The 22,722-nt window shown below is 43.3% G+C and overlaps 4 protein-coding genes across 4 annotated transcripts in view; 1 reads left to right on the plus strand and 3 right to left on the minus strand.

Moving 5' to 3' along the window:
- Window positions 1-2,814: 2,814 nt before the first annotated feature.
- On the plus strand, window positions 2,815-13,722 carry LOC108570806. Its single transcript, XM_017932714.1, has 6 exons — window positions 2,815-2,912; window positions 3,119-3,775; window positions 6,725-7,315; window positions 9,278-9,877; window positions 12,759-12,779; window positions 12,986-13,722. The coding sequence occupies exons 2-6, from the start codon at window positions 3,119-3,121 to the stop codon at window positions 13,643-13,645; spliced, it is 2,529 nt and encodes an 842-aa protein (XP_017788203.1). The 5' UTR covers window positions 2,815-2,912; the 3' UTR covers window positions 13,646-13,722.
- On the minus strand, window positions 4,408-5,109 carry LOC108570847. The gene has a single exon (XM_017932768.1). It carries the CDS (start codon window positions 5,107-5,109, stop codon window positions 4,408-4,410), a length of 702 nt encoding a protein of 233 aa, XP_017788257.1.
- A 578-nt stretch (window positions 13,723-14,300) lies between the features above and the next one.
- Window positions 14,301-15,002, minus strand: LOC108570811. Its single transcript, XM_017932718.1, has one exon. It carries the CDS (start codon window positions 15,000-15,002, stop codon window positions 14,301-14,303), a length of 702 nt encoding a protein of 233 aa, XP_017788207.1.
- A 3,424-nt stretch (window positions 15,003-18,426) lies between these two features.
- The window catches only part of LOC108570807, a 12,313-nt gene continuing 8,017 nt past the window's right edge, over window positions 18,427-22,722 (minus strand). Inside the window, exons 7-8 of the mRNA XM_017932715.1 lie at window positions 20,647-20,661; window positions 18,427-19,092 (exon numbers count right to left, since the gene is read on the minus strand). Coding sequence (XP_017788204.1) covers window positions 18,427-19,092; window positions 20,647-20,661 — 681 coding nt within the window. The remainder of the gene's footprint in view (window positions 19,093-20,646; window positions 20,662-22,722) is intronic.

Genomic DNA, 22,722 nt, shown 5'->3' on the forward strand with positions numbered 1-22,722 from the left:
GAAACGAAATAAAAAAAAAAAAAAGTAATAATAAATAAAATTATACTAAATTGTTCCCTGACTGTTCCCGGAGGCACCGCCTCGAAGCTCCGCGCGAATATCATCGACTGCGTTCGACTCGCGGAAAACGGTGGGCAAGGTTGGAACTTGAGCGAAAACACGTGAAGCTCGAGTGGATCGGTAAGTTTCCACGTAGAACGATGAAATTCATGTAAAAATAGGCAGGCCAGCTTTGAGGGTAAGCATCGACGATCGTGAATCTGTCGACGTGTACTTCAAGCAGGTGCGTCGAACTAGAAAAGTGTGGTGAGGAGGTTTGTCTCTGGCAAAAGTGTGAAATCTTTCGAAGAAATACGATTACACCATTTTCAACGTGTCGCCGATTATCATCAACTATCCATACAACCGTCGTTGGCAACAGAGATACCCTTTGGGTCTCTCCGCGCGCTTCAACCTATCGATACATTCGTGAAACGATAACGCGCGATAAATTCGCGCCGCAATGTGACGTTTTGTCCTGAAAATTCGACGCACGTCGCGTCGGTCACGGTCGACCGGAAGCGGCGAAAGAACACGGCATCGTCCGGTGTGCTTGGTCCACACGAGCGAGATTTAATAATGTAGAGTAGCGGGCTAGACGATGGGTACACACTGGGATTGGTACACACCGCTTTCGGGCGTCTTCAATATCTGAGCAGCTCAAGAACCGCATTGTCTAGGGCGACGACCCAACTCTGTGCTTTATGACTCTCTCTCTCTGTCTGTCTCTCTGTCCGTCTTTCTTGGCTCTCTGGCCGACGATCACGACGATGACGAGCATTATGCGCCGGATAATGGTCCAACGGGCTGCCATTCACCCGTTCACGGTGCACGTGCAAAGAAACCGTACTTGACAAACACCCCCGGTTCTGGTTCTCCTGATTGAATTATGCCTCCTCGACTGTCGGTTCCGGTTGGTTCCGTCTTTCGAACCGCCAGGACGACAGAGAGGGACCAGGAGGAAGGTTGAAGGAGGAATCCTCGTACAGCCCAGCCACTGTCATTCTATGCACCGTCTTTCTCTTTTCTTTCCCCTTTTAAGCAGCATGTTCGAGAGTTGGAGATTCGAGAACGATTTGCCGATATTGAAATGTAAATAGTAGGAGTTGGAGAAGACGGGGGCGAACTTTTTTCATTTCTCTTTAGCTCGAGTTGATCACGTCGTATAATCGTTGGAGCAGCACGTTTTCGCTCAAGTTTCGCGTTAGATGGACAGCTAATTTCTGCTCGTCGAAGAACGAGAGTGTGAGGAAACGAGTGAAATGCTCGCGTTCACCCTCGAACATCCTCCTCGTCCTCGTCGACGACGACGACGACGTCGACGACGACGTTCGGGCATCCAGGAGACGGTCTCTCGGTCGAGTACGCGTCGACGAGAGGAGTCCTATTCCAATTCCAGCGAGTTAATTGGAATTGTTTGCCGCAGACACCGCTGCTAGCCGCTTGCCTTAGCACAGCTCTGTTTTCCCTTCTTCTCACCCCCTTCTAGGCTGCGTTGAACGCGCACACCGGCGCGTCGCGTTCACACGGCAAAGCGACGTCTTCAACGGAATTAATTCCTTCCGCGACGGCGTGACTTAAATTTCCATTCTCCTGTAGAAAGAAGGAGGAATGGTAAAATGATCCTGGACCTCGGTTCTCCAGGCCGCGTCGCGTGAATTCTCATCGAACCAGTTCGATGCCTTTTCTGTTATTGCTTCGGCGAATTTCGTTGGCATAATGAGCGTCATTATGGCACGAAATGGCTCCTTTCCGATGTAGAAGGATATACTTTTTACTTGTTAATTCTGCCTTTGATATAGTTCCTTTTTTTTATGAAATTTGAACAATAGGTGAAACAACGATTCAGTATGGGACTTTGTTGTAGATAGGATGCAACTGTAAAATACCTATTTCCATTTGAGTGGAGAAATGAGATGAGAAAAGATGAGAAGTTGAGTTTCTTGCTGCTTGTTGATCTTGTCCCAGCGAAAAAATGGTAGATATCTATTTAAAAGAGAATGGTGATATCGTCGTTAGGTGGAAAATCTATCGAAGTTGTATCGCGTATGAAAAATAATGAAACATTCGTCTCGTCTATTTGTCTCGCAAATAAAGAAACTAATTTCATATGGAATCATATTTCATATAAAAAATTAGCGCATTGCAAAATTTGACAATTACTAGCCAAGTGAACGCAAGGAAGCATCGAGTTTTCTTAAGATAGGAATAGTGAAAATTCGGGAGAACAGTGAAAATTCTGTGGTCGTTTCGTCCAAAATTCGGTAGCCCCAGCGGAGTTTCCGATTCACGCGGCAGAAGGAACGGATAACCAGTAAAAGTCGCGGTGGAAGTTGTAATTTTATGCAATGCCAGGACGGCTTAGTAACGTTGACGAGGGCGGATGATCTCGTTGAATCCGGCAAACTAGCTATCACGCGTTGACAAACATTGCTTTACCTACATTTCGTACGTTTTCACGTTTTCTTCAACGAAACTCGCGAGAGCAGGGAGAACTTCTCTTCCACCTAAAGATAGGATTCCTCTTGGACGTTTTTCTCTCGAACACTCGAATCATCGTCGTAGTTGGAATAAGCTCTCTCGTCCTTTTCCACGATTCGACAATTACCGAACACCGCTAATCTTCCAACAAACAAGCTACTCATTTGAAGTGGTCGTTGTTTCGCTATTTTTTCCGCTATTTAGTTGGAATATCGTGCGCAGATATGGATTAACGTCTGATCTATCTATAAGTGGATGTAACGAGATAACTAAATAATCTTATCGGCGAGTAAAGGTTGGCTACTTGGCGTATATAAATTGTAAGTCAAAATCGTACTTCGACAGTTCAATTCGAGAAACGTGTCTGACAACGTTTAACGACAGGCGACAAGGTGAGTGAACACGTATTAATCTGGAAACACCGTAACAGAAACTGGTCTTATCGATTTTCTAATTCGGCAAAATTGTTGGAACAAACGTATTGTTCAACATACGATCGGATCCAGTGTATCTTACACCGAATTATTTCTTTGCCTCGGAAACCTTCATCGCTAATTTCCACTGACATTCTCTAAACTGCCACGAATTTCCTTTGCAGATGAAATTCGTTTTCGCACTTTTGGTGATCGTGGCTGCGGCCAGCCCTCTCACCGCTTACAGGATACCATCCGCGGGTAGTGGTGCACTCGCCAAGGATCTTCAAGATCTTCTCGACATAATCCCGCTGGACAAGGTGATCAAAATCACGAGAGAATACCTGTTGGTGGACGTGCAACTGAAAACTCTTGTAAAACTGGCGCAATCCGCCGAATCAAGGGCATTGATTAGGGACGTAGAGGCTAGGCCAGAGTTAAAGGAACTTCTGGACTTCGTGCAGGAAAAGGGTGTCGACATCTACTATCTGGTGGGCAAGGTGAACGAAGCCGTGGGCCTGGCACCTTTGGTGCCTAGTTCTTTGTCGGAGCAGGAGATCAGCGGTGGAATCGCGGGCTACATTAGCGACGTTCTTGCTGTCATACCAGTTAACGAGTTGGTAGAACTGTTTTATGATAAACTCGACAACTCGCAAGTGTTCAAGGAAACCTGGGCCGAGTTGACCAGTCCACGATATCTGGAACTGTACAACTCCGTAGCGAGGAACACGCATTTTCACAAATTGACAAACATAGCAAAGAAGGCTGGTGTGAATGAAGACGATTACAAAACTTATTACCCGCTCTCCCTTGCTATCGCTGCCGCTTTACGCGCACTCTACTAAATTGAACGTTACTTCGATATACTATTTAGTTAACATGTCTTCTTTTCATTTTCAAATAAAGTGCATTTAATTGATTACATCTTTTTCTCGCCTATGCTCCATCGAACGATCTTTTTTCCCCTTTCCTTCGAGATTCATCCTTCGAAATTTTTCTCTCAATTGAAGATTTATCAAAGGAACCTTCAGCGTTAGAATTTAGTATGGAACGGTAGGAAAAAGTTCTACGATCGTACGAGAATCTTTTATACAGCGATTTCTGGACCGCGCGTCGATTACGTGTACAACAACAATCTTCCCACCTTTGTCGCGTAATCTACGTCTCAGAGTAAACGTGGTGCTGGCTGATTTATCGAGGGGGGGAGGAAAGAATGGGAGAATGTTTCCGCGATTATTGGACGTTAACGTTAGCGAATCAAGTATCATCGGAGTACGAGATCTTATCAAAGGTGGCCCCCTTGGACGATTAATCGTAATCTCTCGAGTACGACAACGTGCATCTACAGCCCTGCTGTCTGATCTTGCTTTCCATCCAAGCAACTCTGTATCACACACCCAGCTTTATCTCAAATAAATTCTTGGAAAACACCCTTGGTCACTTCTGCTTATTATTAGCACCATCTCGCACATCATCACGAGACCAAAGTTTGCGTGAGATAGACGTATATTTCGTTGTAAAGCTCGATCGCGAACGTGATCTCCAAACCGCTCTCTTTCGCCCAGAAGCAATGATGATGCAGAACCTTGCTCTCCTCCAACGCGTTGCACATCTCTCGATAATCCTTGGACCTCAAAGCGTGCAGAAACATACGGAAGCTCGACGAATATTTCACCTTCTGTCGCAACAGTTCGTGCAACTCGTCCAACGGTATCGTCCGCAGGATCGTGTCGATCATCACGGTCAAACCGCCGTCCGCGTTTTCTGGATCGTATCTGACGAATCTCGGCAGGCTCCTCCAGTATTTGCGGATCTTCTCTTGCCACGAGTCCACGTTCAAGTCGTTTAATTGGAGAAATCGGACCATCTTGATCAACTGAGGTATTCTCTGCAACTCGCGAATTATGAACCTCTTCTGATCGTTCACGAAGCAGACAGTGTCGCCGATCTGAGCGTCGTATTTCACGTATCTCTCGATGATCTGTCGCACCTCCGTCGTCGGGACGAACGCCAGGATGTCCTTGAAATCTTCGTCGAGCGAGCTGTCATCTTGCAACGTCGATATGCTCGACAGATCGACCTCGTTCGATCGAACTCTGATCCGATAGGCAAGGAATCCTATGAAAGCGAACGAGGCTGCTGCCACCACGGTCATTATCACGATTTGAGGATTCATTTTCGGTGGAATGTGTGACTGCGAAGGTTCTTCTAATGCGAGATCATTGTAGAATTTTCGATGGACTCGTTTGAACGCTGGAGAGACGAGTTTGGTTAATGAAAACTGGTCTGTTCGGTGGAAAAATGGACAAGGGGTTATAGTTGCGAGCAACTGCACGGAAGTAAACTGTAGGGAGAGACTTACGGGGAAAGTTTGCCGGTTCAGAGGATGATGATCTTGGTTACAGCGGCCAAGTGGATTCGTCGGGCCATTATACGCGGATGAACGTTCCTTTCGCGAGATTCGACGGGGTTGTTTGAGAGAAGAGGACGGATCGGGAATAGGTTATGACTGTCGAACGGCGTTCTTTGTTACGAAGAGGCGCGAGAAGTGAAGGAATTATACAGATGTACCGTGTAATTTCGAGATTTCTTTAACTGGAATGTTTGACGGGCCGACAGCCGCCGAGGTACACGTCATATCACATTTTTATTCGCACCGGAAGCACGTGAAGTGAACGCAGCATTGCGTGTTTGACGGTTTGAAGCTGCGGTTGCATTTGTCGTTAAGCGAAAATAGAGATTGATGCAAATTTGTAGCTTCGAATTTGCCTGCAAAGGTGATTGTCACTTTGGGATGGTACTTGGAGCTGCGAAAGGAGAGTATTTGGGACACGGTGCTTAATATTACGGTGTGAAATAAGAGTGCGTGGGCACACGGTGATTTAGAACGTGATTAAACGCTGTCTGCAAATGTCTGGAATAGGCGAGGGAAGTAGAATAGAGCAAAAGAGAGCGTTAGGGTGCGAAGATGCGTGCGCGGGGCACTGAGAGAACAGTCCATAGCGAGAGTCGAACGTGAGCGTAGCTTTTTGAGTATTCTGAGTGAATATAATTATTAATTTTTGTAGTAATCATCGTCGAAGTCACTTCCAGCGTCACATACTCGCATGGAATTTCTTTAAACCTCTAACGCTCACGTTTATTCTCAACTTGATGTGCCAAAAATGATCAATTTCCTCGGAGTAGAGAGATAAATTTCCCATTATTTATAATACTCTAATTTATTACATATTTCTAGACAAAATAACGCAATATGGAAAGTGAAAGGAAGTAATTTAAAAATATTACAATTATGCACAATTAATTGTAACATAAGCGTTAGGGGGTTAAATGATCAAATAAACACTCTGGTGGCTTGATAATCAAGCGGGATTTGTAATCCTCGGTATTGATTGATCCAGAATCCACGTAGATCGTTCGCCACGTGTTGGTAGACTTAGATCTTATTCTAAGTAATCATATCGACGCGCTGGATCGTGGTGACTTTTGTACGCTTACACGTCTAATTGCAAGTTATCGATCGGATATTGTAGATCAGCTGCAACCCTGAAGTTTGTAAGGGTGGATCGCCGATTCACAAAATCGGAAGACGGAATAGATAGATATCTGATCGCGTCGGTATCGCGAAAATTCTCGTATCGCTGATAGGTTCGGGGCGTTCGATTTTGTTCAATGAATGTTCCATTCGGATGCTAATCGGTTCTGACGAGACAAATTTCGAAGATATCGCTCTATCGTTACGTCATCGTACGTGCACGATACGAGGCGATAATTGAGATGAAACGCGGAAGATACCATCAACGGGTTGCGGTGCGCTCGCCAAGGATCTTCAAGATCTTCTCGACCTAATCCCGTTGGACAAGGTGATCGACATCACGCGAGCATACCTGGCGCGGGACTTGCAACTGCAATCTCTTGTAATGCTGGCATTGTCCCCCGAATCGAAGGCATTGGTGAGAGACGTAGAGGCTAGGCCAGAGTTAAAGGAACTTCTGGACTTCGTGCAGGAAAAGGGTCTCGACATCTACTATTTGGTGGGCAAGGTGAACGAAGCCGTGGGCCTGGCACCTTTGGTGCCTAGTTCTTTGTCGGAGCAGGAGATCAGCGGTGGAATCGCGGGCTACATTAGCGACGTTCTTGCTGTCATACCAGTTAACGAGTTGGTAGAACTGTTTTATGATAAACTCGACAACTCGCAAGTGTTCAAGGAAACCTGGGCCGAGTTGACCAGTCCACGAAACCTGAACCTGTACAACTTCGTAGTGAGGAACGCGCATTTTCACAAACTGGCGAAGATATCTCAGGCGCTTGGAGTGAATGAAGACGAGTACAGGCTTTATTACCCGCCGACCCTTGTTATCGCTGCCGCTCTACACACACTCTACTAAATTGAACGTTACTTCGATATACTATTTAGTTACCATGTCTTCTTTTCATTTTCAAATAAAGTGCACTTAATCGATTACATCTTTTTCTCGCCTATGCTCCATCGAACGATCTTCTTTCCCCTTTCCTTCGAGATTCATCCTTCGAAATTTTTCTCTCAATTGAAGATTTATCAAAGGAACCTTCGGCGTTAGAATTTAGTATTGAACGGTAGGAAAAAGTTCTACGATCGTACGAGAATCTTTTACACAGCGATTTCTGGAACGCGCGTCGATTACGTGTACAACAACAATCTTCCCACCTTTGTCGCGTAATCTACGTCCGAGAGTAAACGTGGTGCTGGCTGATTTATCGAGGGGGGGAGGAAAGAATGGGAGAAAGTTTCTGCGATTATTGGACGTTAACGTTAGCGAATCAAGTATCATCGGAGTACGAGATCTTATCAAAGGTGGCCCCCTTGGACGATTAATCGTAATCTCTCGAGTACGACAACGTGCATCTGCAGCCCTGCTGTCTGATCTTGCTTTCCATCCAAGCAACTCTGTATCACACACCCAGCTTTATCTCAAATAAATTCTTGGAAAACACCCTTGGTCACTTCTGCTTATTATTAGCACCATCTCGCACATCATCACGAGACCAAAGTTTGCGTGAGATAGACGTATATTTCGTTGTAAAGCTCGATCGCGAACGTGATCTCCAAACCGCTCTCTTTCGCCCAGAAGGAATGATGATACAGAACTTTGGTCTCCTCCAACGCGATGCACATCTCTCGATAATCCTTGGACCTCGAAGCGTACAGAAACATGCGGAATCTCGACGAATATTTCACCTTCTGTCGCAACAGTTCGTGCAACTCGTCCAACGGTATCGTTCGCAGGATCGTGTCCATCAAACCGCCGTCCGCGATTTCTAGATCGTATCTAACGTATCTCGGTAGGATCCTCCAGTACTTGCGGATCTTGTCTTGCCACGAGTCCATGTGCAAGTCGTCGAATTATGAACCTCTTCTGATCGTTCACGAAGCAAACAGTGTCGCCGATCTGAGCGTCGTATTTCACGTATCTCTCGATGATCTGTCGCACCTCCGTCGTCGGGACGAACGCCAGGATGTCCTTGAAATCTTCGTCGAGCGAGCTGTCATCTTGCAACGTCGATATGCTCGACAGATCGACCTCGTTCGATCGAACTCTGATCCGATAGGCAAGGAATCCTATGAAAGCGAACGAGGCTGCTGCCACCACGGTCATTATCACGATTTGAGGATTCATTTTCGGTGGAATGTGTGACTGCGAAGGTTCTTCTAATGCGAGATCATTGTAGAATTTTCGATGGACTCGTTTGAACGCTGGAGAGACGAGTTTGGTTAATGAAAACTGGTCTGTTCGGTGGAAAAATGGACAAGGGGTTATAGTTGCGAGCAACTGCACGGAAGTAAACTGTAGGGAGAGACTTACGGGGAAAGTTTGCCGGTTCAGAGGATGATGATCTTGGTTACAGCGGCCAAGTGGATTCGTCGGGCCATTATACGCGGATGAACGTTCCTTTCGCGAGATTCGACGGGGTTGTTTGAGAGAAGAGGACGGATCGGGAATAGGTTATGACTGTCGAACGGCGTTCTTTGTTACGAAGAGGCGCGAGAAGTGAAGGAATTATACAGATGTACCGTGTAATTTCGAGATTTCTTTAACTGGAATGTTTGACGGGCCGACAGCCGCCGAGGTACACGTCATATCACATTTTTATTCGCACCGGAAGCACGTGAAGTGAACGCAGCATTGCGTGTTTGACGGTTTGAAGCTGCGGTTGCATTTGTCGTTAAGCGAAAATAGAGATTGATGCAAATTTGTAGCTTCGAATTTGCCTGCAAAGGTGATTGTCACTTTGGGATGGTACTTGGAGCTGCGAAAGGAGAGTATTTGGGACACGGTGCTTAATATTACGGTGTGAAATAAGAGTGCGTGGGCAGGATACCATCCGCGGGTAGTGGTGCACTCGCCAAGGATCTTCAAGATCTTCTCGACATAATCCCGCTGGACAAGGTGATCAAAATCACGAGAGAATACCTGTTGGTGGACGTGCAACTGAAAACTCTTGTAAAACTGGCGCAATCCGCCGAATCAAGGGCATTGATTAGGGACGTAGAGGCTAGGCCAGAGTTAAAGGAACTTCTGGACTTCGTGCAGGAAAAGGGTGTCGACATCTACTATCTGGTGGGCAAGGTGAACGAAGCCGTGGGCCTGGCACCTTTGGTGCCTAGTTCTTTGTCGGAGCAGGAGATCATCGGTGGATTCGAGGGCTACGTGCTCGAAGTTCTTATGGTCTTACCAGTTAGCGAGTTGGAAGAACTGTTTCATGATAAACTCAACAACTCGCAAGTGTTCAAGGAAACCTGGGCCGAGTTGACCAGTCCACGATATCTGGAACTGTACAACTCCGTAGCGAGGAACACGCATTTTCACAAATTGACAAACATAGCAAAGAAGGCTGGTGTGAATGAAGACGATTACAAAACTTATTACCCGCTCTCCCTTGCTATCGCTGCCGCTTTACGCGCACTCTACTAAATTGAACGTTACTTCGATATACTATTTAGTTAACATGTCTTCTTTTCATTTTCAAATAAAGTGCATTTAATTGATTACATCTTTTTCTCGCCTATGCTCCATCGAACGATCTTTTTTCCCCTTTCCTTCGAGATTCATCCTTCGAAATTTTTCTCTCAACTGAAGATTTATCAAAGGAACCTTCAGCGTTAGAATTTAGTATGGAACGGTAGGAAAAAGTTCTACGATCGTACGAGAATCTTTTATACAGCGATTTCTGGACCGCGCGTCGATTACGTGTACAACAACAATCTTCCCACCTTTGTCGCGTAATCTACGTCTCAGAGTAAACGTGGTGCTGGCTGATTTATCGAGGGGGGGAGGAAAGAATGGGAGAATGTTTCCGCGATTATTGGACGTTAACGTTAGCGAATCAAGTATGATCGGAGTACGAGATGTTATCAGAGGTGGCCCCCTTGGACGATTAATCGTAATCTCTCGAGTACGACAACGTGCATCTGCAGCCCTGCTGTCTGATCTTGCTTTCCATCCAAGCAACTCTGTATCACACACCCAGCTTTATGTCAAATAAATTCTTGGAAAACACCGTTGCTAGTTTCTGCTTATTATTCATCGACGAATACACATACAGCCCTGCTGTCTGATCTTGCTTTCCATCCAAGCAACTCTGTATCACACACCCAGCTTTATCTCAAATAAATTCTTGGAAAACACCGTTGCTAGTTTCTGCTTATTATTCATCGACGAATACACATCACACCCAGCTTTATCTCAAATAAATTCTTGGAAAACACCCTTGGTCACTTCTGCTTATTATTAGCACCATCTCGCACATCATCACGAGACCAAAGTTTGCGTGAGATAGACGTATATTTCGTTGTAAAGCTCGATCGCGAACGTGATCTCCAAACCGCTCTCTTTCGCCCAGAAGGAATGATGATACAGAACTTTGGTCTCCTCCAACGCGATGCACATCTCTCGATAATCCTTGGACCTCGAAGCGTACAGAAACATGCGGAATCTCGACGAATATTTCACCTTCTGTCGCAACAGTTCGTGCAACTCGTCCAACGGTATCGTTCGCAGGATCGTGTCCATCAAACCGCCGTCCGCGATTTCTAGATCGTATCTAACGTATCTCGGTAGGATCCTCCAGTACTTGCGGATCTTGTCTTGCCACGAGTCCATGTGCAAGTCGTCGAATTATGAACCTCTTCTGATCGTTCACGAAGCAAACAGTGTCGCCGATCTGAGCGTCGTATTTCACGTATCTCTCGATGATCTGTCGCACCTCTGTCGTCGGGACGAACACCAGGATGTCCTGGAAATCTTCGCCGAGCGAGCTGTCGTCTTGCAACGGCCCCTCGTCTTCAATGAAATTAATTTCTTCCGCGATGGCGTGACTCTTCCACTCTCTGGTAGAAAGGAGGAGGAATGGTAAAATGATCCTGGATCTCGGTTCGCCAAACCGCGTCGCTTGAATTCTCATCGAACCAATTCGATGCATTTTCTGCTACTGCTTCTGCGAATTTCGCTGGGATCATGAGCGTTATTATGGCACTAAATGGCTCCTTTCCGATGTAGAACGATATACTTTTTACTTGTTAATTCTGCCTTTGATATAGTTCCTTTTTTTAATGAAATTTGAGCAATAGGTGAAACATCGATTCTGTATGGAATTTTGTAGTAGATAGGTCGCAAATTTAAAGTACCTGTTTCCATTTGAGTGGAGAAATGAGATGTGAAAAGATGAAAAGTTGAGTTTGTTGTTAGTTGTTGATTTTGTCTGAGCGAAAAAATTGTAGATATCTATATAAAAGAGAATGGAGATATCGTCGTTCGGTGGAAAATCTAACGAAGTCGTATTGCGCATGAAAAAGAATGAAACTTTTATACAAGCAAAGAAACTAGTTTCATATGGAAAATTAGCGTATTTTATTGATATATTTCGTAAGGTTTAATTAGTATATTTTTACTTTGCCGAACAAGTGTAACTTAAATCATAGAATATTTTCTGCACGTTAATGAATGTCGTTCAAAATATGACAATTAAATTTTTCTATACTCAAGTGATCGATCTGTGTAAAATCGTAAAGTTTCACGGAGATTCGATGACGATTAGTACAGGCCAAGCGAACGCAAGGAAGCTTCGAGTTTTTTGAGGTACGAATAGTGAAAATTCGGGAGAACAGTAAAAATTCTGTGGTCGTTTCGTCCAAAATTCGGTAGCCCCAGAGGAGTTTCAGATTCACGCGGCAGAAGGAACGGATAACCAGTGAAAGTCGCGGTGGAAGTTGTAATTTTATGCAATGCCAGGACGGTGAAGGACCTATGAAGAAAAGTTCGACGGCTTAATAACGTTGACGAGGGCGGATGATCTCGTTGAATCCGGCAAACTAGCCATCACGCGTTGACAAATATTGCTTTACCTACATTTCGTACGTTTTCACGTTTTCTTCAACGAAACTCGCGAGAGCAGGGAAAACTTCTCTTCCACCTAAAGATAGGATTCCTCTTGGACGTTTTTCTCTCGAACACTCGAATCATCGCCGTAGTTGGAATAAGCTCTCCCTTCCTTTTTCACGATTCGACAATTACCGAACACCGCTAATCTTCCAACAAACAAGCTATCCATTTGATATGGTCGTTGTTTCGCTATTTTTACCGCTATTTAGTTGGAAAATCGTACGTAGATATGGATTAACGTCTGATCTATCTGTAAGTGGATGTAACGAGATAATGTATTCCGCGTAATTCTACATCGACACATTCCAATAATCTTATCGGCAAGTAAAGGTCTGCTACTCGGTGTGTATAAATTGTAAGGGAAGATCGTAATTCGACAGTTCAATTCGAGAAACGCGTCTGACAACGTTTAACGACAGGCAGCAAGGTGAGTGAACACGTATTAATCTGGAAACACCGTAACAGAAACTGGTCTTATCGATTTTCTAATTCGGCAAAATTGTTCGAACAAACGTATTGTTCAACATACGATCGGATCCAGTGTATCTTACACCGAATTATTTCTTTGCCTCGGAAACCTTCATCGCTAATTTCCACTGACATTCTCTAAACTGCCACGAATTTCCTTCGCAGATGAAATTCGTTTTCGCACTTTTGGTGATCGTGGCTGCGGCCAGCCCTCTCACCGCTTACAGGATACCATCCGCGGGTAGTGGTGCACTCGCCAAGGATCTTCAAGATCTTCTCGACCTAATCCCGTTGGACAAGGTGATCGACATCACGCGAGCATACCTGGCGCGGGACTTGCAACTGCAATCTCTTGTAATGCTGGCATTGTCCCCCGAATCGAAGGCATTGGTGAGAGACGTAGAGGCTAGGCCAGAGTTAAAGGAACTTCTGGACTTCGTGCAGGAAAAGGGTGTCGACATCTACTATCTGGTGGGCAAGGTGAACGAAGCCGTGGGCCTGGCACCTTTGGTGCCTAGTTCTTTGTCGGAGCAGGAGATCAGCGGTGGAATCGCGGGCTACATTAGCGACGTTCTTGCTGTCATACCAGTTAACGAGTTGGTAGAACTGTTTTATGATAAACTCGACAACTCGCAAGTGTTCAAGGAAACCTGGGCCGAGTTGACCAGTCCACGATATCTGGAACTGTACAACTCCGTAGCGAGGAACACGCATTTTCACAAATTGACAAACATAGCAAAGAAGGCTGGTGTGAATGAAGACGATTACAAAACTTATTACCCGCTCTCCCTTGCTATCGCTGCCGCTTTACGCGCACTCTACTAAATTGAACGTTACTTCGATATACTATTTAGTTAACATGTCTTCTTTTCATTTTCAAATAAAGTGCATTTAATTGATTACATCTTTTTCTCGCCTATGCTCCATCGAACGATCTTTTTTCCCCTTTCCTTCGAGATTCATCCTTCGAAATTTTTCTCTCAATTGAAGATTTATCAAAGGAACCTTCAGCGTTAGAATTTAGTATGGAACGGTAGGAAAAAGTTCTACGATCGTACGAGAATCTTTTATACAGCGATTTCTGGACCGCGCGTCGATTACGTGTACAACAACAATCTTCCCACCTTTGTCGCGTAATCTACGTCTCAGAGTAAACGTGGTGCTGGCTGATTTATCGAGGGGGGGAGGAAAGAATGGGAGAATGTTTCCGCGATTATTGGACGTTAACGTTAGCGAATCAAGTATCATCGGAGTACGAGATCTTATCAAAGGTGGCCCCCTTGGACGATTAATCGTAATCTCTCGAGTACGACAACGTGCATCTACAGCCCTGCTGTCTGATCTTGCTTTCCATCCAAGCAACTCTGTATCACACACCCAGCTTTATCTCAAATAAATTCTTGGAAAACACCGTTGCTAGTTTCTGCTTATTATTCATCGACGAATACACATGGCCTGGTTAGAAACATCTCGTACATCATCACGAGACCAAAGTTTGCGTGAGATAGACGTACAGTTCGTTGTAAAGCTCGATCGCGAACGTGATCTCCAAACCGCTCTCTTTCGCCCAGAAGCAATGATGATGCAGAACCTTGCTCTCCTCCAACGCGTTGCACATCTCTCGATAATCCTTGGACCTCAAAGCGTGCAGAAACATACGGAAGCTCGACGAATATTTCACCTTCTGTCGCAACAGTTCGTGCAACTCGTCCAACGGTATCGTCCGCAGGATCGTGTCGATCATCACGGTCAAACCGCCGTCCGCGTTTTCTGGATCGTATCTGACGAATCTCGGCAGGCTCCTCCAGTATTTGCGGATCTTCTCTTGCCACGAGTCCACGTTCAAGTCGTTTAATTGGAGAAATCGGACCATCTTGATCAACTGAGGTATTCTCTGCAACTCGCGAATTATGAACCTCTTCTGATCGTTCACGAAGCAGACAGTGTCGCCGATCTGAGCGTCGTATTTCACGTATCTCTCGATGATCTGTCGCACCTCCGTCGTCGGGACGAACGCCAGGATGTCCTTGAAATCTTCGTCGAGCGAGCTGTCATCTTGCAACGTCGATATGCTCGACAGATCGACCTCGTTCGATCGAACTCTGATCCGATAGGCAAGGAATCCTATGAAAGCGAACGAGGCTGCTGCCACCACGGTCATTATCACGATTTGAGGATTCATTTTCGGTGGAATGTGTGACTGCGAAGGTTCTTCTAATGCGAGATCATTGTAGAATTTTCGATGGACTCGTTTGAACGCTGGAGAGACGAGTTTGGTTAATGAAAACTGGTCTGTTCGGTGGAAAAATGGACAAGGGGTTATAGTTGCGAGCAACTGCACGGAAGTAAACTGTAGGGAGAGACTTACGGGGAAAGTTTGCCGGTTCAGAGGATGATGATCTTGGTTACAGCGGCCAAGTGGATTCGTCGGGCCATTATACGCGGATGAACGTTCCTTTCGCGAGATTCGACGGGGTTGTTTGAGAGAAGAGGACGGATCGGGAATAGGTTATGACTGTCGAACGGCGTTCTTTGTTACGAAGAGGCGCGAGAAGTGAAGGAATTATACAGATGTACCGTGTAATTTCGAGATTTCTTTAACTGGAATGTTTGACGGGCCGACAGCCGCCGAGGTACACGTCATATCACATTTTTATTCGCACCGGAAGCACGTGAAGTGAACGCAGCATTGCGTGTTTGACGGTTTGAAGCTGCGGTTGCATTTGTCGTTAAGCGAAAATAGAGATTGATGCAAATTTGTAGCTTCGAATTTGCCTGCAAAGGTGATTGTCACTTTGGGATGGTACTTGGAGCTGCGAAAGGAGAGTATTTGGGACACGGTGCTTAATATTACGGTGTGAAATAAGAGTGCGTGGGCACACGGTGATTTAGAACGTGATTAAACGCTGTCTGCAAATGTCTGGAATAGGCGAGGGAAGTAGAATAGAGCAAAAGAGAGCGTTAGGGTGCGAAGATGCGTGCGCGGGGCACTGAGAGAACAGTCCATAGCGAGAGTCGAACGTGAGCGTAGCTTTTTGAGTATTCTGAGTGAATATAATTATTAATTTTTGTAGTAATCATCGTCGAAGTCACTTCCAGCGTCACATACTCGCATGGAATTTCTTTAAACCTCTAACGCTCACGTTTATTCTCAACTTGATGTGCCAAAAATGATCAATTTCCTAGGAGTAGAGAGATAAATTTCCCATTATTTATAATACTCTAATTTATTACATATTTCTAGACAAAATAACGCAATATGGAAAGTGAAAGGAAGTAATTTAAAAATATTACAATTATGCACAATTAATTGTAACATAAGCGTTAGGGGGTTAAATGATCAAATAAACACTCTGGTGGCTTGATAATCAAGCGGGATTTGTAATCCTCGGTATTGATTGATCCAGAATCCACGTAGATCGTTCGCCACGTGTTGGTAGACTTAGATCTTATTCTAAGTAATCATATCGACGCGCTGGATCGTGGTGACTTTTGTACGCTTACACGTCTAATTGCAAGTTATCGATCGGATATTGTAGATCAGCTGCAACCCTGAAGTTTGTAAGGGTGGATCGCCGATTCACAAAATCGGAAGACGGAATAGATAGATATCTGATCGCGTCGGTATCGCGAAAATTCTCGTATCGCTGATAGGTTCGGGGCGTTCGATTTTGTTCAATGAATGTTCCATTCGGATGCTAATCGGTTCTGACGAGACAAATTTCGAAGATATCGTTCTATCGTTACGTCATCGTACGTGCACGATACGAGGCGATAATTGAGATGAAACGCGGAATGGAAAAAAGGAAGCACCTACTGATGTCGCGATTACTGAAAAGGGACCGCTATCTTCGATAATATCGATCGTCGTAATGGCGTGATAGTACACGACTGGGGGAATTAAACGAGGCGAACTATCTGTAACGAGTAACGTTACATAAACAATATGTACAATACGTACGAGAGCGTGACCGGCATAATTTTTGTCTGAACGAAATTATCGAGAAAATACGCGAGTAGTCCAGTCGAAAATGATAATGAGGTGTTGTAGGAAAAGTCTCAGCTGTCTTCTGAGTTAAGAAAATTATATCTTTAACTGAATTGCTCGATGACCACGAATTTTGAGGACGATTTTCATCCCTTCGATGTGAACTGTTGTTGATAAGAAAAAATACGCGTTGAATTTTTTTTTTTTGAGATCTAGGAGATACCAAATTTCGTGAAAATGAAATGAATCGTTTTTTTTTTTGGAGATCTACTAGATACTAAAATTTCGTCAAAATGAAACGAATCGATGAGTGTCACTTCGGGATGTTCCCTTGTGAATGTAGAAGGGACTATTTCTTCCTTTTGGACACTATAATTCGCTATACTTGGTCTTCATCCACCGATAAATTAGTCTAAAAAACAGTTCAGCATCTAGAAAAAGGTGGAGTTTGAAGTGACAAGGATTCGAAACATTATCCATCTCCACGAATAATTTAAACACAAAGAGAATGGCGAAAATTGGTCAAAAAGCACTTGCGCCGTCGATAGAAGAATAGTTTCGAAGAAGAAATGAAAACTGGATCCTACAAGAGTGTGATGATCCCAAACAAAGATCTTCTCTGCACACAATGGAAAGCAGAAGATTGCATTAATGCACTAGCTTGAGGTAATCGAAAATATTTGGGTATACATACATGAAATCTGTGTCAAATATGAAACTTTGCAGGGTAATTTTATATAAAATAATTTTAACATGAAAACCTCGTAGTAATTAGTATAATTTGTTAGACAGACTATACGAAGGAAATAGATTTTTGGTTTGATAATTTTCTTATCTATATGATAGCAAATTTCTTCTGTCGATAAAGAAGTTTATCTTTTTACTCGTCCAACTATGAAAGTATTTTACATTTATTGTATTATTTTGCAACTAGGAAAATTACAATAGGTATTAATGTGCTCGGGAAGAAAATGTAATCGAAGAATGTTTAATTAAAAAAGTAGACTTTTTCGTCCATATTATAGTACATACGGTAACACTTCCTGCTACCTCTTTTACTTTGCAATTCAAGCACTTGAATCCTATTATCTGATAAGTCGCTAATCAACGGTCGAGCTTTTTCTGTCTACTTCATAATTTCGATTACACACGGTCACGAGAGCTCGTCGTAGACGTTCCATTTGCAACTACGTGATAAGCAACTAACATAAAATTCAATCATTTCTCCTATTACGAAGTGATATCTAAAGCTTCAAAGTTTCCAATCTGCTTGAAAAAGAAAATTTCAATTTTGAAATCTTATTTCGAACGAAAGTATCGTCTCCTTCATTCGACTAGCACACTCCATTTGCAACTGCGTGACAAGTAACTAACGTGAAATTAAATAATTTGTCACATTACAAATCAGCTCAAAGAAAATATTTCAATTCCAAAGTCTACTTTGAAGCCGAATTCGAAAGTATCTCTTCTATTCCACTACGAAAATAACGGAAAGATGAAGGGCAGGGAGGGTACAAAAATCTCCATTTATAAATATCAAACGATCCGACATTTATCAAATTATTCTAATACAGTAAATAACACATAAATTAAATAATTCACAGAGCCGTTACAACGCTCACGCCGAAAGGTAACTTTGAACGTAGAATTTAACGACCAGAAGAGGAAGGAAATTGGCGTGGAATTCTCTCGAGTCGAGGTTCAATTTTTCCACGTAATGCAACAGATCCTGGAAGTGAGAATTCGTGAAGGTGGACGTGAAAAGGTCGGTGTATTCTGTGGAAAGGACTTCGTTCACCAGATTCTTGAACACCTCGGACATCACTGCGTCGTATTCGAAAAGATTGGCTAACTCGTATTTGGGTATAAGCCTGTTGAGATCGTTCACGAAGCCGTTGAAGCTAAAAGTGACTTTGCATTCGGTGGCATTCGGGAGTTGTACAGGTTCTTTCGCCAGGGATTCTTTCAATTCTGACCACAGCAGATGAGCGTCGAGACCGTTCTCTTGCAGGTAATTCAACAGTTTCTTGAATTCTTTCGAACCCTCGACGTCCGCGAGATATTCCTTCAGATCCTCGCTCTGCAGGAGTCGCATGACCCTTTGGAAGTCTTTGTCGCAGGCCAGGTACGTTTTCGTCAGCTCCGCCATCTCGTCGAGTGGAACGTAGGACACGAACTCTTGCAACACCTTGGCTACGTCACCTGAGCCCACGCTGGGCAAAACGTAAGCGTTCATTTGGCCAACTGCGGCCAGAACGGCGAGGACAGCGAAAGCGAGTTTCATCTGCAATTGAAAATTAAGAATTTCGATTACTTTGGAGAACGCTGATATTTCTACGCTTAACCCTTTGAACTCCAAATTTCTTTTCAGCAACTCTTTACTATTCGAAGAACTTTATTTGAAGTGCACTTCGAAAGACACAATTATATTGAAAAAAATTCTTTACTAATTGCATTGAAAATAGCATCGAGGGTCACATATACAGGGTGTCCCAGGTTTTAATGGCCAAACGTTGTCGGTATATTCTACCGGTCGAACATAGGACTTTCAGAGCTTCGTTAAAGAGTTATGGCGGTAATACGAAATGAAGGAAGCAATAGCAGACTCACGGTCACTGCGATGTAATACAGAAGTAGATCAGCAATATTTACGTTTACTTTGTTTATGCAAGAAGCAACTAATACTCCATCTGAAAAGTGTCCACCGTTTATGACAATGCAAGATTGACATCAGGTAACAGAATTTATTACTCTGCGAATTTCGTTATTACTTTCATTTCAGTAAATGCATCATTACGCGATTATTTCTGTATTACATCGCAGTAACCGTGAGTCTCCTACTGTTCCCTTCATTTCGTATTACCGCCATAACTTTTTAACGAAGCTCTGAAAGACCCGCGTTCGTATAACATTTCCTTTTTATTTCGACCCATAGAATATACCGACAACGTTTGGCCATTAAAACCTCGGACACCCTGTACACACACTGCCGGGCAGAAGTTTGGAATCACCCGTCAGTTTTCATCAATATCGAATCTGATACAAATTGGCGTTATGGAGATCCGTAGCAATTTGCCTCATTTCGACGGATTGGAATGATAAAAGATTCTTAAGATTGCAAACTTCTTTCTGAAAATTTTTGCGCAACTTGCGGTGCACAGTGATTCCAAACTTTCGACCGGTAGTGTACGTGTACCTATTGTTCGTCCAGGTAAAAAAAAGTTTAAATCGCATTTAAACTGGCAATTTAAAAATTTCTTCATTCATACCTGTGAATAAAACTGACTGAACGAAGGAGTTCAAAGGGGTTGAACCAGAGATAATACACACTCTCGAGATAAGTGTAACGAAATAAAAATTGCAATCCTAAGGTACACTCGTTCGCGTAATTCCTTCAGCAAAGAAGAAAATTATTTATCCGGCGTTGCTGTCTCAGCGGAAACTATTCTTTCACCTAGTGTCTAGATCTCGGGCCCTAGATCTCTAGCCAAATATTCGAGATCCAAGGGTTACGGGGTGAAACAGGCGATTTGAAAGTTTCAACGCGTTGCTGAAACTCTACGAAATGACGAAGTCACGATTCAAAAAAGTGACGAACCTCTGAAAACGCGTTTCGCAAACTAGCTACCATGATTTCTCACTAAAGGATCAACCGATCTCTCCCAAATTTCGTATTCGTGTAAAATAGATATCTCGCGAAGAAATTTGTCGAAGCGATTGGAAAGATTTTTCAGTAGGAAAGTAGGCGAATCTATGTAGTTCGCCGTGTAATTGAAGTAATTTGTAGAGTAGATTGTAATTTACAGAGAGTTCAAGTTAGACAACAGTGGTGACTTACCTTGCGACAGCGAAAATTTCAGCGGATTTCTAACGTGAAACATTTCCTCATTTCGTTTTATATACCACGAATGGATCCACTTTATTCATTTAGATAAGATTATTTTTGTTAATACCATGATATGTAACGGACAATAGTGTGGCTTGAAGCAAACAGATAATGCATGTTCATCCTTTCGATGTGTCTAAAAAATTCTAGAATGTACGCTGAAAATTAATAAGCACTACACACACCAACGTTGATTACACCTTTGCATGAGCATTAACTGTCTTGATTATCAGTCGTTGATTAACTTCTCTTCCCCAGACGAAATCGCGCGAATACTTAATCACGGGGGCATGATATGAATATTAATGCGTGTTACGACGTCCGTTTATCGTTTGTTGTTATATTTGCGGAAACGTGAACGTATAATTTCTTCGTTTTATTAATTTTCATTCGTTAAAATACGAATCTGAGGTAATATTTGACGATACTGCTCCTGTAGTACACTTTGTATCCATCTTTGTCATTTGTTCGACGAAAAAGGGACAGATGAAAATTGGTAAATTTAGCGGTAATTAAATTTCGTGTATCATTCGATGAGATTGCTAATTTACAAGTATATTATATCGGAAGGATCAGTGAATGATAAGAAATCGTGATTTATAAACGTATACCTAGCGTCCTCTGTGTCGATGATCACGAATCATGGACTCATTATGATAAAAAGAATGTGTGATTTTTAGTTGACAAATAATACAAACGCGGCGCTTGCATAATGCTGTATCAACCAGCCGCGTTAATGTGTAAATTGAATATGAAATTAACGTGGAGCGCAAATTTAAACAGAACTTAACAGGGACTGGAGGGATTTGATCGTGGCTTTTCAGCGACCTTTAAACAAATTACGTCGGTGATAAATATGTGAAATATCGTGGATACACCGTTTCGGTGGAAATTCTTTATTTAAATCAACGGCTAATTTTACTTTTGAGAGGAAAAAGATACGTCTCGTTTGTATTTACAACGGTAATTTATGGATAATACACTTTTTTAACCCTTTCACTGTGACAGATTTTAGAGATATAACGTCAGATTCGTGGCACGATCATTTATTTAAAATTTCTTTCATTCAATTACGGTGAAAAAGTGCAAAGGATGAAATTAAGCCTTAAATTAATTTGGAAGTGCGCCAAAATGATCCAATAGCACAGTGCAAGCAAAATTTGTAAGGCGCCAATAGCAGTGAAAGGGTTAATCAGCCAGGTGCTGTGTAGGTACAGCAGAGGTTGAACCATCGAAACAGGTAAGAAGACCATCTACCGAATTATTAACAACGCCCGCGATAAATTACTCCAAGAGATTACCATTCCCCTCCATTATCTCCGATACGAAAATTACCGATCGTATCTGTATTACATTCGAATCTATCTGATTGAATGTTCAAAAAATTATTGTGCAATATCACTCACCTGAAAAAATACGAAGCTTTGCTTTTCGCCAAGAAAAAAGAGAAAGAAATTAACCTTAGTGCGTTCTTCGTTTTGACTGTACACTTAAGACTTTTGGGTGAAAAAGGACCTAAGACCTTATGTGTAATAATTTTTGTTTCCAACGCGACATACGAACCTAGACAATAAACGTTTAATATAATGTTAAGGAACGTAAACTTGATAACAGCAAAAATGACTAAAAGTATAAGAAGGCGGTGGGTCAAAAAACACCCGAAGACCGCTCTAGGGTTAAAAAATTCAAACTGCAAAAAAAAAAACGGAAAAAAAATTCAATAGTTCGTGTCTGATTCCTTCCACCCGAGCGATCGTTTCAAAACCCTTCGATTCCTCGAACAGCGATCAATTTCATTCGCCGCCGGTGGACGGTGGTTCGTTAACGCGGCAGAAGTTTCGCTGATCAAACGAGAAAGCAAAAGGGCACCGCGTGCGGCGAATGGCCAGGAGTGGCGGCGTCGACGGCAGTCATTCGATAAATAAAAGAGTACCGTGTTCGAGCACGTGGCGCTAACTTTTAAAAGGAAAGTAAGGGGCGTCTTAACCGACGCGTTTTCCCGCGGGGTTCGAGGTTGAACGGGAGACA

The sequence above is a fragment of the Habropoda laboriosa genome, unplaced genomic scaffold (assembly GCF_001263275.1).
Source record: "Habropoda laboriosa isolate 0110345459 unplaced genomic scaffold, ASM126327v1 scaffold86, whole genome shotgun sequence".
NCBI lineage: Eukaryota > Metazoa > Arthropoda > Insecta > Hymenoptera > Apidae > Habropoda > Habropoda laboriosa.